Below are 12,459 nucleotides of genomic sequence, written 5' to 3'. Positions count from 1 at the left end.
TTATTATGAATCTAATTGAGGTGGGGATCAATAGGGCAACCTTTATTTATTTTATTAAGTTGTTATCGAGACACATGGCCAGGAGCATAGTTCTAAGGTCTGGGAAATTGATTTCAAAAACTTGTGGTAAATAGAAGAGTTGTTATATAAAAAGTTCACGAAGACCCAATGTGGCGCACATGAAAGAGGAATTTCTAGCCTATTCCTCCCTCCTGCTCAATTCAATCAAGCTTCCTTACAAAACTGCCCCTAGGAGAAATGGTGGCACAGAATTGTAAGAAGAGTTCTTTGAATTGTTGAAAGACTAAGATTCCTTCCTCATACTGTCAAGTTCGTAGCTTGAAGCGTTATTATTGGGTTGGGGAATAAGTTCATAGCGTTACAATATATATATTTTTTCATTTTGCAACGATTTGTTTGCTTCATTTGATTGAACTATTTTTGTTCTACAAAATTATGGTAATTGTATTTTTCAGTTATTTAATTTTTGAAGTGAAACTTCTTTTGTCTCGAAGGATGAAACGCTGTGAGGAGTAAAACCATAGCGTTTCATCTACATGTGACGCTACGCCAGCGCCATCTGTTAAAAGCGTGGCGTGGATGAAACGCTGTGAGGAGTAAAACTACGCTAAACTACGTAAAACTCACGCTATGCCAGCGCCATCTGTTAAAAGACTGGCGTGGCGTGTCGTCGTGAATGTAATGCGGTCGTTTATTATTGCATTCTTATCGAATGTAATTTGTAAATATGACATTTGATTGACGGCCGCCGTAGCCGAGTGGGTTGGTGCGTGATCACCATTCGGAATTCACAGAGAGGTCGTTGGTTCGAATCTCGGTGAAAGCAAAATTAATGAAAACATTTTTCTAATAGCGGTCGCCCCTCGGCAGGCAATGGCAACCCTCCGAGTGTATTTCTGCCATGAAAAAAATCTGCTCATAAACATATCATAAAACAAAATGAAATAAATGTATAAAAAAAAAAAAAAAAAATTTTCTTGTGATTCGAACCAAGGATTTCGGATCGGAAGCCCACATTGCTAGCCGCTGGGCTATCGCGCTGTGCTGTCGCCGCAAAATAATGTATCATAAATCTGTTTACCATACCAAAGACCATACACTTTGCGAACGCATTTCGGTGGAAACAGTTGACAGTTATCCCAAACACAATATTATATTAGTAACGCGAGACGCGTGTGTAGTTTTGAGCAAATCTTACAAACATATTTTGTTTTGTTGATTGATTTCTGTTAAATATGGCATCAAATCAACAAAAACGGAAACCGAAAACAGGTGCTGAACGGCAACGTGAGTATTTGGAGCGTAAAAAATTAAGAGCTACTGTTGAACACCGTGACAGTGAATCCTCCGGTTGTACGATAAGTGATAATTTGTAGTACCAACAACAAGATGCGGAACTACCATTGATGCAGTATTTCATCGATACCTTGATAGATTAGAATGTAGATCATTTTTTACGTATTTCAGTTACCATAAAGCCCTTGTTTCATTTTTGGAAAACGAATCCAATAATGATAATGACAATGCCGAGAACCAAATGTAATTGAGTACAATAAATTCATTTCTTTTTATATTAAAATAAATAAATAATTCTGTTTAATAAAATTCCATTCCATGCTTTCCATGACTTCTGCATGCATTATATTGAAATAATAGTTAAATTATTGATTTGTTGATAAAAGAAGTTTCACTTCAATCGTGCGGGTTCCGTGAACTACCACACACTTTCTTTTTTTTATTATTTTTGAGGCTTAGAAATGGAATACCTAGGAGGTACAAATCAACATTTTCGACACCTGCTCTTCTTTGCTTTTTATAGACGTCAAAAAGCTGCCGAGGCAGCCCGAGACATTTGCGGGGCAAGTCTACAGCACGGAAATGGCTTGCAAAGTTCAAAAATAGCGATTTCGACGTCGATGACACGTGTCGCAGCGGAAGGCTTCCTGAATTCGATGAAGAACGTCTCAAACCTTTTTTGAAGGAGAACTGTCATCAAGCTAGTCACGAATTGGCGGGATAAATGAACTGAGATCATAAAACGATTCCCAATCGCCTTCATTCAATGGCATTTACTAAAAAATTGGAAGCATGTGTGCCACACGAGCTCAACGAAAAAAACAAAGAAAGTTGCCTTCAAAGCATCTTGCCCGCCATCGAGCAGCACGCGGTCATAAACAGCGCTTTTTATACCGAATCGTCATGGAAGATGAGAAATCGTGCCTATACATCAATTTTGTCTCATATTGATGGAGTGGGTGGCTCCAGAAGATACGCCATAGTCGAGATTCAATGCGGATCTTCATCTAAAGAAGATCATGATATGTGTTTGGTGGTACTGGGAAATGTTCGAAAAGAATGTCACGGTTAACGAGAAGCTCTACATTGCCCAGCTACATCGCGTGAATGAGGCTATTCGACTGAAAAGACCTGATCGAAATGGTGAAATCATACACCTTCACGACAACGCCAGGCTCCATGTTGCACAAGTCGTCAAAGCGCACTCCAAGAGCTGGAAAGGGAGGTCCTTCATCATCCGCCGTATTGTCCGAACCTTGCACCGAACAATTACCATCCTTTCCACTCTTTGTCAAACCATATGAAGGGCGTCAACTTGTATAACAAAGATGTCCTTAAAAACTGGCTTAACAACTTCAGCGGTTTTTGGCGGAACGGCATCAACAAATTGGTTGACAGGTTGGTTGGAAGAGATTGTAAACAGCAACGGTGAATATATAATTTATTAACTTATTGGTATAATTATTGTTTTTTTGTTTAAATAAAAGTCTTCGGTAACAACGCTACGAACTTATTCCCCAACCCAATAACTCATTTTTCTATTTCTATCCTAGGCATACTTTTCTTTTTCAATGAATATTACATGGCATACTTTCAAAAGGAAGCCTCCCTTTTTATCGACAATTATCAAAGTTGGCTTTACCATTTGAGCAAAAATGTGAGTTCAATGGCATCGTAACTTGAAATGCCTTTAAGTTGCCACGCAGCAGAGCACATTTTGTAGTAAAGGCAGCAATAAGATGTTCTATAATTGTACCTTTTATCAGCTTGAAAAGAGGTACTTCATCGGTTAAATACCTTTCCGTTTTTTGATCATATCGCCAACTATTAAAATGTCCATAAAAATACATATTTACAAACAATTCCATCCATACAAAGTTGCTGCTTGTGCTATCGAAAATTATAGCCATGCGCTATGTGCACACATATATATGTATGTGTGTATATATGAGTGTATGTATGTATGGATTTATGTATGCGACAACACGTCTCACTGTCAACGCAGTAAATTTCAGTCGGCGGCGACGCACACCTTTAAGCCGCTTAAGTGGTTATGACTTTGTATATGGGTTTTGTTTTTTTTTTTACGTTACGATTTGAGTTCTTGCATTGTGCCTTCTTGTAAGGAGCCAGAGTGACTACGTTAAATAAGAAATCAGCGCGTATTTATGTTTTTTGCTTTTTCAATTATTATTATTTATTATTGATGCTTGAAATTTTTTATTTACAACTTCATGAGTGGCATTAAGAATAATAAATAACAAAAGTCTAATAACTTGGCCGACACAAAAGAAATAGCTAAAAATTCTCGGCAATCAATGGTTAACTGACTGGCTAATTGACAAGCTTTTATTGCAATGCCTGAATTGATTGGCTGACTGGCGATGAGCTGCTTAAAAGTTTTATGAAAATTTTCAGTGCGTGCCAGTGTCTCCAAAAGACACACAAATCAAAAACACTAAGTGGCGATTCGCTCGTACACTTTTTGTGCTTGCTTTTGTTGTTGTCTTTGTTTTTTATTTTTGTGGTTGGTTGTAAACATATCGCATTACAATTGTGCATCCTGGTGTGAGGCTTTTGTGCAGATGTTAATACATACATACAGACATATGTGGATACACCAGTGTTCGCAAAAGTAGCAGCGGGAAATAACGCAAAGTTTTGACTACTTATTTATTTTTTTATAAAAATGTATTTAGTTTACGCTACAGGTAAATTTTTTTATTAACAAATTACCAACTTTTCAGCTAAACTTCAAACTTTTTGATCAGAATTTTTAAAGTTTGAAGAACGCAGTTTTTTTATATTTTTTATTTCTTCTATTTTTATGAAAAGTAAAACTTTGTATTTATAGTTTTGAAACATTTTAAAAAGAATTCAACAAGTTTTCATTAAAATTTCATTTTGTTCCATTCTTTATAAAATATATAATTAAAAACAAAAAATTTTTTTGTTTATTTTTTAAAGCAACATTTTTTACTTAAAGTTTCCAGCTATTTATATTCAACATTTAGAAAACTTTAACAAATTTTCAGCAAAATTTCAAACTTTTTGGTCAGATTTTTTGGACTTTCAAGAATGCAGCTTTTTTATTTTTTATAAAACCATAGTTTATACTACAAGCAAAATTATTTATTTAAAGTTTCGAACTGTGTTCCGAATTCAAAAATCTTCAACATACTTTCATCAAATTTTCAAACTGTTCAATCAGAATTTGAGAATTTTATTTTTATTTAATTATTTGAGTTTTTATGAAAAGTAAATTTTTTTATTTAAGTTTTCGAGCTTTACTTAAAAGCAAAAATATTCAAGAAATTTTCAAACTTTTGGATTTAAATTTTTATACTTTCATGAAGGCAGTTTTTTATATCTATTTTTTTATATTTTTTAATGTTTATTTTATTTTTATTTTTATTTTTTTTTTTTTATAAAAATATTTATTTTTATAAAAAACTTTATTATTTATTGTTTCTAACTTTGTTCAAAATTTAAAAAAATTCAACTGATTTTTATTTTATGATATTAAATAAAATTTTATTCATTTTAAAATATTTTGTTCCTATTGAAAGTTTAAAATTTTGCATTAAATTCAAAAAAAAAAAATTCAGAAAAATTCCTACAAAATTTCAAACTTAAATTTTTGTATAATAAAGTACGGCTCTTTATTCCTCCCTTGAACCATAGGAAGTAACTATGTATAAAGTGCAAGTTTGTAGCAACTCAGATACTGCATTGATTTTTCAGAATTTTTTTCTCATAGTCTCGTAAATTTTGCTCTGTTTAAAAAAAACTTCAAGTGTTCGTTATATGAAAGAAAATGCTTAACACTGTTACGAAAACTTTTTTTAAATCAACGCCAATTTGGAGCCTCTTTAAGCTCTCATAATATTCTAACATTCTTCTAAAATTTCGATAAAATTTTTTTTAACTTTTTCAAATTATATTTAATTTTTAGTCAAAGTTAGAAAATTCAGACTCTGAGTGATGTTGTTTTTGTTTTCAAATTAGCTATATATTTCAAATAAAAAATAAAATATAGAAAAATTAAATAAATTCTAAATAAAAACTTAGAAACTTCAAGCGTTCGTTATATGGAAGAAAATGCTTAACACCGTTACGAACATTTTTTTTAAATCAACGCCAATTTGGAGCCTCTTTAAGCTCTCATAATATTTCACCTTCTTCTAAAATTTCGATAAAATTTTTTTTAACTTTATCAAATCATATTTAATTTTTAGTCAAAGTTAGAAAATTCAGACTCTGAGTGATGTTGTTTTTGTTTTCAAATTAGCTATATATTTCAAATAAAAAATAAAATATAGAAAAATTAAATAAATTCTAAATAAAAACTTAGAAACTTCAAGCGTTCGTTATATGGAAGAAAATGCTTAACACCGTTACGAACATTTTTTTTAAATCAACGCCAATTTGGAGCCTCTTTAAGCTCTCATAATATTTCACCTTCTTCTAAAATTTCGATAAAATTTTTTTTAACTTTATCAAATCATATTTAATTTTTAGTCAAAGTTAGAAAATTCAGACTCTGAGTGATGTTGTTTTTGTTTTCAAATTAGCTATATATTTCAAATAAAAAATAAAATATAGAAAAATTAAATAAATTCTAAATAAAAACTTAGAAACTTCAAGCGTTCGTTATATGGAAGAAAATGCTTAACACCGTTACGAACATTTTTTTTAAATCAACGCCAATTTGGAGCCTCTTTAAGCTCTCATAATATTTCACCTTCTTCTAAAATTTCGATAAAATTTTTTTTAACTTTATCAAATCATATTTAATTTTTAGTCAAAGTTAGAAAATTCAGACTCTGAGTGATGTTGTTTTTGTTTTCAAATTAGCTATATATTTCAGATAAAAAATAAAATATAGAAAAATTAAATAAAATCTAAATAAAAACTTAGAAACTTTGCAATACGTCGCACTGCTATTATTCTGCACACAGGTGTACATGTGTGCATATGCACGTATCCATTGTATATGCATTGCGTTATGCTCTTTTCTGGAAACTCCCAGTGGTTATGCGTCGGAATTTTATGACTCAATAAAATTTTTCTTGGCAAATGTGTGATTAAAAAATGTTTCCAACATAAACTGAGTACTGTTAAAATGCGATTTTTTAATTTTTTTATCTGTATGCAAAATACTAAATAATTCTCACATTTACACATATCTTAATATAAAGCCTTCTTAGGAACCCGTTAAAAAGCTTTTTTATCCCCCCACAGAAAGGTAAAAAAAAGTATTTCTTATAATTATTACGAAATAGAGCTGTTAAACGGGAAACAAGGCGAATTAAGCGTTGACGAATTGGAGAACCGGGTAAAAGATCTGCTTCACCACAAAGTTTTGCAACCAGCTGACAAAACTAGCCAACTTAACAACTAAAACATTGAATTGAGTATATGCAGAAGAAAAGAGAGTAAAAGGCTAAGGTTCCAATACTTTTAGATTTTAAGTATATTTTGCGTATCTTGGGAAAATTGGATTCCTCTTGTATTTCCTCCTTTTTACTAATAAATATTATACCAATTAGAATTTTTCTGTTCACTTACATGATTGAGGCGCGCTGCGATCTTGGCATGCTCCTCCTGGTAAGCTTTGCGTGCTTTACGTTTATCCTGTGATAAATGTGTCAGCTTTTCGCAGACGACTTCAAGTAGTTCTGCATTGCTTTTGAATTGTTTCGCTTGATGATCCAATTCGTCCATGTAGGAGCGCCAGGCTTTCGTTATCAGGCTGCCTATAATAAGAAAATAAACAAATTCAAATTTAAATTATCTTATTGAAAGACTATTCTTAAAATCCTGATTAATCATATTCTTAATATATTCCTTAAAGTTATTCATGAGTGAATCTACAAGATATGTAAATCAGCAAAGGTTCGACTGCAGAGACGCTATGGCTACTAGGGAGGCATTATTTAGCACACGAAGTTTTTGTGAAAAATAAGATGTTAATAAGGCGGTATTCAAGTACTTTGTGGTCTACGAAAAAGCTTTTAATAAAATACAGTAAAAAACATTAATGGAAATACTGAGAAACTAAATATTGACGGAAAAGATATTCGACGCATCAAAAATCTGTATTGCAACCCATTGCTACTACGGTTGAGTAGTAAGACAAGGACAAACCAAGGTCAAGGACAGCCCCTAGCCGAATGTGTAAGTGCCTGACTACCATTCGTAAGTGCCCTGGCTCGAAGATCCGTGGATGTTTGTCTAACAGTACTCTTAAAAAACCATTTGCCCTTCGGGGTCGGCTTAAAACTATAGCACCCTCTATTTGTAGAACAACATAAAGACGTACACCACAAATAGGAGGAGGAGCTTGGCCAAACCCCCAATAGAAGTGTACGCGCCAATTATTATTTTTTTATTATTACAGAGAACGAAATTTTTGTTTAAAATCATTTTTTACTGTTTACCAACATAACACGACTTTAAGTTGTTACTCGAGGTGAGAGATTGCAGTCTAGTCCTACCGTGAACTGAGGAAGGAATGTACGAAGGAAATTAGTTCGTCTTATTTTAACTCTTATAGAAGCTTCTACAGTGAACTGGCGTATTGGAAGAGTTCCACGTTGTTGTGCAAGGTCCTTCAAGCCCATTACTATAAACGCCTCTGTAGTCTGGAGGAAGGCTACTATGGTTAAGTCCAGAGTAAATCCCCCCAACTAGACTACAGAGAAGTGTGAGCTTAGGTATCACAGAGGCTAAGAGTACGACATCTGGCATTGCACTTAATGTCATCTTGAACTTGTAATGTGTAGATCTTCAAGTTCCAGAGGAAGTGATGAAGGCGGCGTACAGGCTCAGGCTAAATGGAATCTGGGGAAACGAAGAAAACACTGGCCCCTGTCAGATATGTCACCAGTTGTCAGAGTGGTGCACACTGTTCTCGACGCCAGCGAATAATCGGGTGCCTTACGTTAGCATCGGTAGTACTTCCTGATGTTTTGATCCCAGATCGAGATCAATAGTTAAGTGCAGAGAACCTATTAATGGGACTTCAGCACACTTTCTACACCGACAGATCCAGAAACAGCAATGGTAATGGATCGGTATGGTACTTAGACGAAGGCACTAAGTACTCCTACGCTGCAGGACAGATGGTTACGGTTTTCTTAACAGAAGTCTATGTCATCTTGAATGTAGCATACTGGCTAATCGAGAAAAAGTGGCGGGGTAGTTATATTGGAATTTGTGGTGACAGTCAAGCTGCACTAAGAGTGCTTGTTAAACCACGCTGCTCTTTGAAATTAGTCCGTGAATGTATGACAAAACTGAATAGTGTCGCAAAAACAAACAAAGATTGTCTTATTTGAGTGCCTGAATATTGTGGTATTACAGGGTACAAGTTGGCTTATAAACTGGCTAATGAAGGCCCTGCAAGCACACCACTAAACCCTAAACCCTTTCTAGGTGCCATTTCTGCATCGATTCAACTATAGATTAACGACCTTATGAGGTCTACCCATAGGAGACGTTGGCCTGAGTTGGGCTCCTGCGGAGTAGCTAAGTGCTTTGTGAAAGAACCAAACAAGAAATCAAAGACTTTTCTTCTAAAACAGGACCTGAGAGTACTGGTGGGTGTAATCATAGCGCACAGCGCCAGTCAGTATATGGCTACCATGGGAATCATTGACGACCCAATATGCCTACCTACGGGTGAAAATGAGGACAGTGCAGAGGGTATGCTCTGTAGTTGTCCGGCGTTTTCTACAACCAGACCAAGGCTATTGGGGTGCAATGTACTGAGCATGGATAAAGTTCATATTCTTCCTTTTCCGGGCTTCTTAAGATTCATCAATGAATCGAAAAATTCGCGGAAGAGTGTCATCAAACCAGTTTTCAAGTCTTATCATCCATATTGTATCTATCGTGCATCTCAATTTCTTCCACTGTAAGTTTTCCGGGTGTAGTACAATGGTCTTCCGGAATGCGTGCTTTGACCTGTCCAGCCCCATACAAATCTAAATCTTAAATATAAATGAGAGATTTCGAAAGGAGAATATCGCCACGTTTTTATTTCTATACGCTTAAGTCAACTTAAGCCCTTTCTCATTTTTACCACACATGTAAGTAATGTAAACACAGGCAAATGTAAGATAAATTTGCATTGCAGAGCCTCATGGAGAGCAGACGCAGCCAACGTCGAATGGAAAATGCAAGCTTGGATATATTTAAAAAATAAATAAATTAGCTTGGTTATATTTATTTATAATAAATTGCAACGACTTTGTAAAGTAAAATAGTTTTCAATGTTGATTTTGTATTTGTTTTAATTTTTTTTTAATTTTAATACATTGTAATAAGCTTCTTTTTTTAATTTTTTTCACCGCTGCAAGTAACCTTGACCACGAACGTGATTGCACAAGTGGTAAATTCACAAAAATGTGGCAAAAAGTAAGTGGCTAGTTTTTTCGTTGCCATTGCATATGGAAATATGCAGAGCTCATTCATGAATATTCATCAGTCGGCATCTATGTATATATCTATTTGTGTATACCCCCACTCGCTTTAATTGAAGCATTTACACAGCTGGTTTAGCGGCACTTCGACCCACTTGCTGGCTTAGTGGGACTCGTACGAGTAGTTTTAACAAATTTTTCTTTTGCTGTTTTGCTATATTTAAAGCATTTCTAGGATTTTGGGTTAGGTGTTGTTTGTTGTTTGCTGGGTTGACGCCCCCTCTTAGGCACACAACAAATAGCACAAGTACATATCATAGATATGTATGTATGTTAGAAATATGTATGCCTTGTGTTATTTTCTGCACTCATAATTCGCACAGTTGTTGGCGGCAATTAAACCAAATTGCAGCTGCAATTATTTACTCATACATTTTCCATTCACTACATTGAGGCAGGCAGCCGCTCTTGGCAGCTTTTTTTCTTCCTTATAGCATTACGCTCAGTGAGCGTGACTAAGTACGCTAAACGCTTGAATCGAAAGAAATAAACTAATAAATAAATAATAAAATAAAAATAATTAATGAAAATAAATTAATATTATTACTGTACTTGGTTACTATTTGAAGATAGAAATAAATCGAAATAAATTAAGCTGCTTTGAGAAAAAATATCTTAGAGTCGCAATGCACTGCTAAATAGGAATGTGTGTGTAAATATGTACGTGTGTATGCACTTTGAAGCAACTTGTGCACAGTGCCACCATTTATTCGGACAAGACGCTTTTAATTGCCTTTCGAATGTGACCATTAAAATTGCACACAACAAATGGTTAATGAAATATTTAATATCCTGAATAGTGCAAATAAAATTGTCCTCGTAAATGTGTCGGTCATTAACGCGTTTATTGCCGCTACTTCTTTGTTGCGTGAACACTTGTGGCGTTTTGTTTGCAATTTCCTGCATTTAGTATCAGAAAAAGTTTTAAAAATTCAAAACCAAAGCGCGAGTATTCAAATTTTAAATTATTTTTATGTTTTTTTTTTTGTTTTTATTATGTTAAATACTACTAATGCATGTCAGCAAACAAATGCAAGTGGAAATGTTAAGTGCACTTCCAGGTTTGCTTCGAAAATACAAGGTGGCGCAAAATAACGCTACCCAAAAATCTATAATTTTCAATCATATTTGACACTTGAAAACCAGACAGCAGGAGTACGAAAAATAAAGATTTTCATCAAAGAAATTTGTATTTCTATTTATCAGCCCGCGCTTTTGGAGGATTTCTTACCTCTAACTTAACTTATTGTATATATAGTAGATTCTATTTTTTATGCGGTATATACGTTCCGCAAGAAACAGCATAAAAAAACAGCATAAAAAAAGCTACCAGTTCTATAGTAAAACTATAGATACGTTTCAAAAGTGCTAAGAACCGCATAAATCTGAGATAATGTAATAAAATCGCATAAAAAAGGGTACTAGTCCCATATTATAACTATAGATACGTTCCATAGACCGCATGAATCTGAAATAATTAAATAAAATCGCATAAACAAAATATTGTATTTTTGAAAATTTTATCTTTATTTAAGAAACGTCAGAATCGAAAAATAAATTTAGATCGTCAGAAATAGAATCAGACAATACCCGCATGTTGCGCATTCGTTTAGGATTTGGCGCAAAATCACTTCCGTCATTTGAGGAAATGTACACGTCTGATCTGGATGGTGATGCAGGCGGTTCCATACTTGCAGGGTTAGCATTTTTGATGTAATATGTGATGAGTTTTTGCTAAGCTGGTTTAGAATCTTGTTTATATGTACAATTCCCGATAGGTCGACATGCATTTTTTAATTAAAAAAAAAACCGCACTATTTCAAAACCGCATAAAAAAACCGCATAAAAACAGAATCTACTGTATTTCAATATTTATTGTATCTTTACAAAGATAATTTCTTAAACATTAGTGTTTGTTATTTTCCCTTTTATGATATTTGATGTAACAACTGCCGAGATACATACCCATGGAATTGGTCCACTGAATATGTCTTTAGAGGCATTACTCGACTTAAATCTTCGTCACTGATGTTGATGGTTTGTCTGCGGTGTTATTCAAGCAGTGTGATTCTTTACTATACCCTCTGTTGTTAATCTTAAGCAAATCACTAACATCGGGTACTTTTTTTGGTGCCTGGAAAGTATTCTTACATTTCGCGTTGCGTAATTTACGCTTTTCGGATCCTATCTCTAGATATAAAGCGCAATGCTTATTGATCAACTTAAAATCATTGCGAAGCAGGATAATAATCCTTTTATCTTTCATTTTCGACTTAATCCGTGGGGCTGTTGACTGTCCTATGCTTCTAGGTCGGAGTTCTTCTATGGTGGTCTTTCAAAATCCCTTTATGCTTAGAATGCTCCTATTTCTAGAACTTTGATTGAGTTTAATAAAATCTCTAAAAGTGTCGAGAAAGATTTTTCATTTTCGAAAGATCACCTATTAAAATCTTTGAATATTTATTATAAATAATAGGTCTATGGATAAGTTCGTGCGGTTTTACAACAGATGGCGTAACTTGATTATTATTCCATCGATCCACATTTCCAAACATTCATTGGAGAGCTACTGTCGTAAGGCACAAACGTCAGTATAAGTTTTTTTGAAGCGTAAAACAACAATATTTTTACCACACTTGAAAATGTCGAATTT

General features: G+C 34.0%; 1 protein-coding gene across 8 annotated transcripts in view; it reads right to left on the bottom strand.

The window, feature by feature from the left end:
- Positions 1-12,459, bottom strand: part of LOC129236016 (tyrosine-protein kinase Fer) — a 163,081-nt gene that overhangs the window by 119,414 nt on the left and 31,208 nt on the right. For all 8 annotated transcript variants that reach the window (XM_054870170.1, XM_054870171.1, XM_054870175.1 and 5 more), the window contains exon 3: positions 6,889-7,076. In XM_054870170.1, the coding sequence (XP_054726145.1) occupies positions 6,889-7,076 (188 nt within the window). The remainder of the gene's footprint in view (positions 1-6,888; positions 7,077-12,459) is intronic.

The sequence above is a fragment of the Anastrepha obliqua genome, chromosome 1 (genome assembly GCF_027943255.1).
Source record: "Anastrepha obliqua isolate idAnaObli1 chromosome 1, idAnaObli1_1.0, whole genome shotgun sequence".
Taxonomy (NCBI): Eukaryota; Metazoa; Arthropoda; class Insecta; order Diptera; family Tephritidae; genus Anastrepha; species Anastrepha obliqua.
This window is presented reverse-complemented; position numbering and strand designations above follow the sequence as displayed.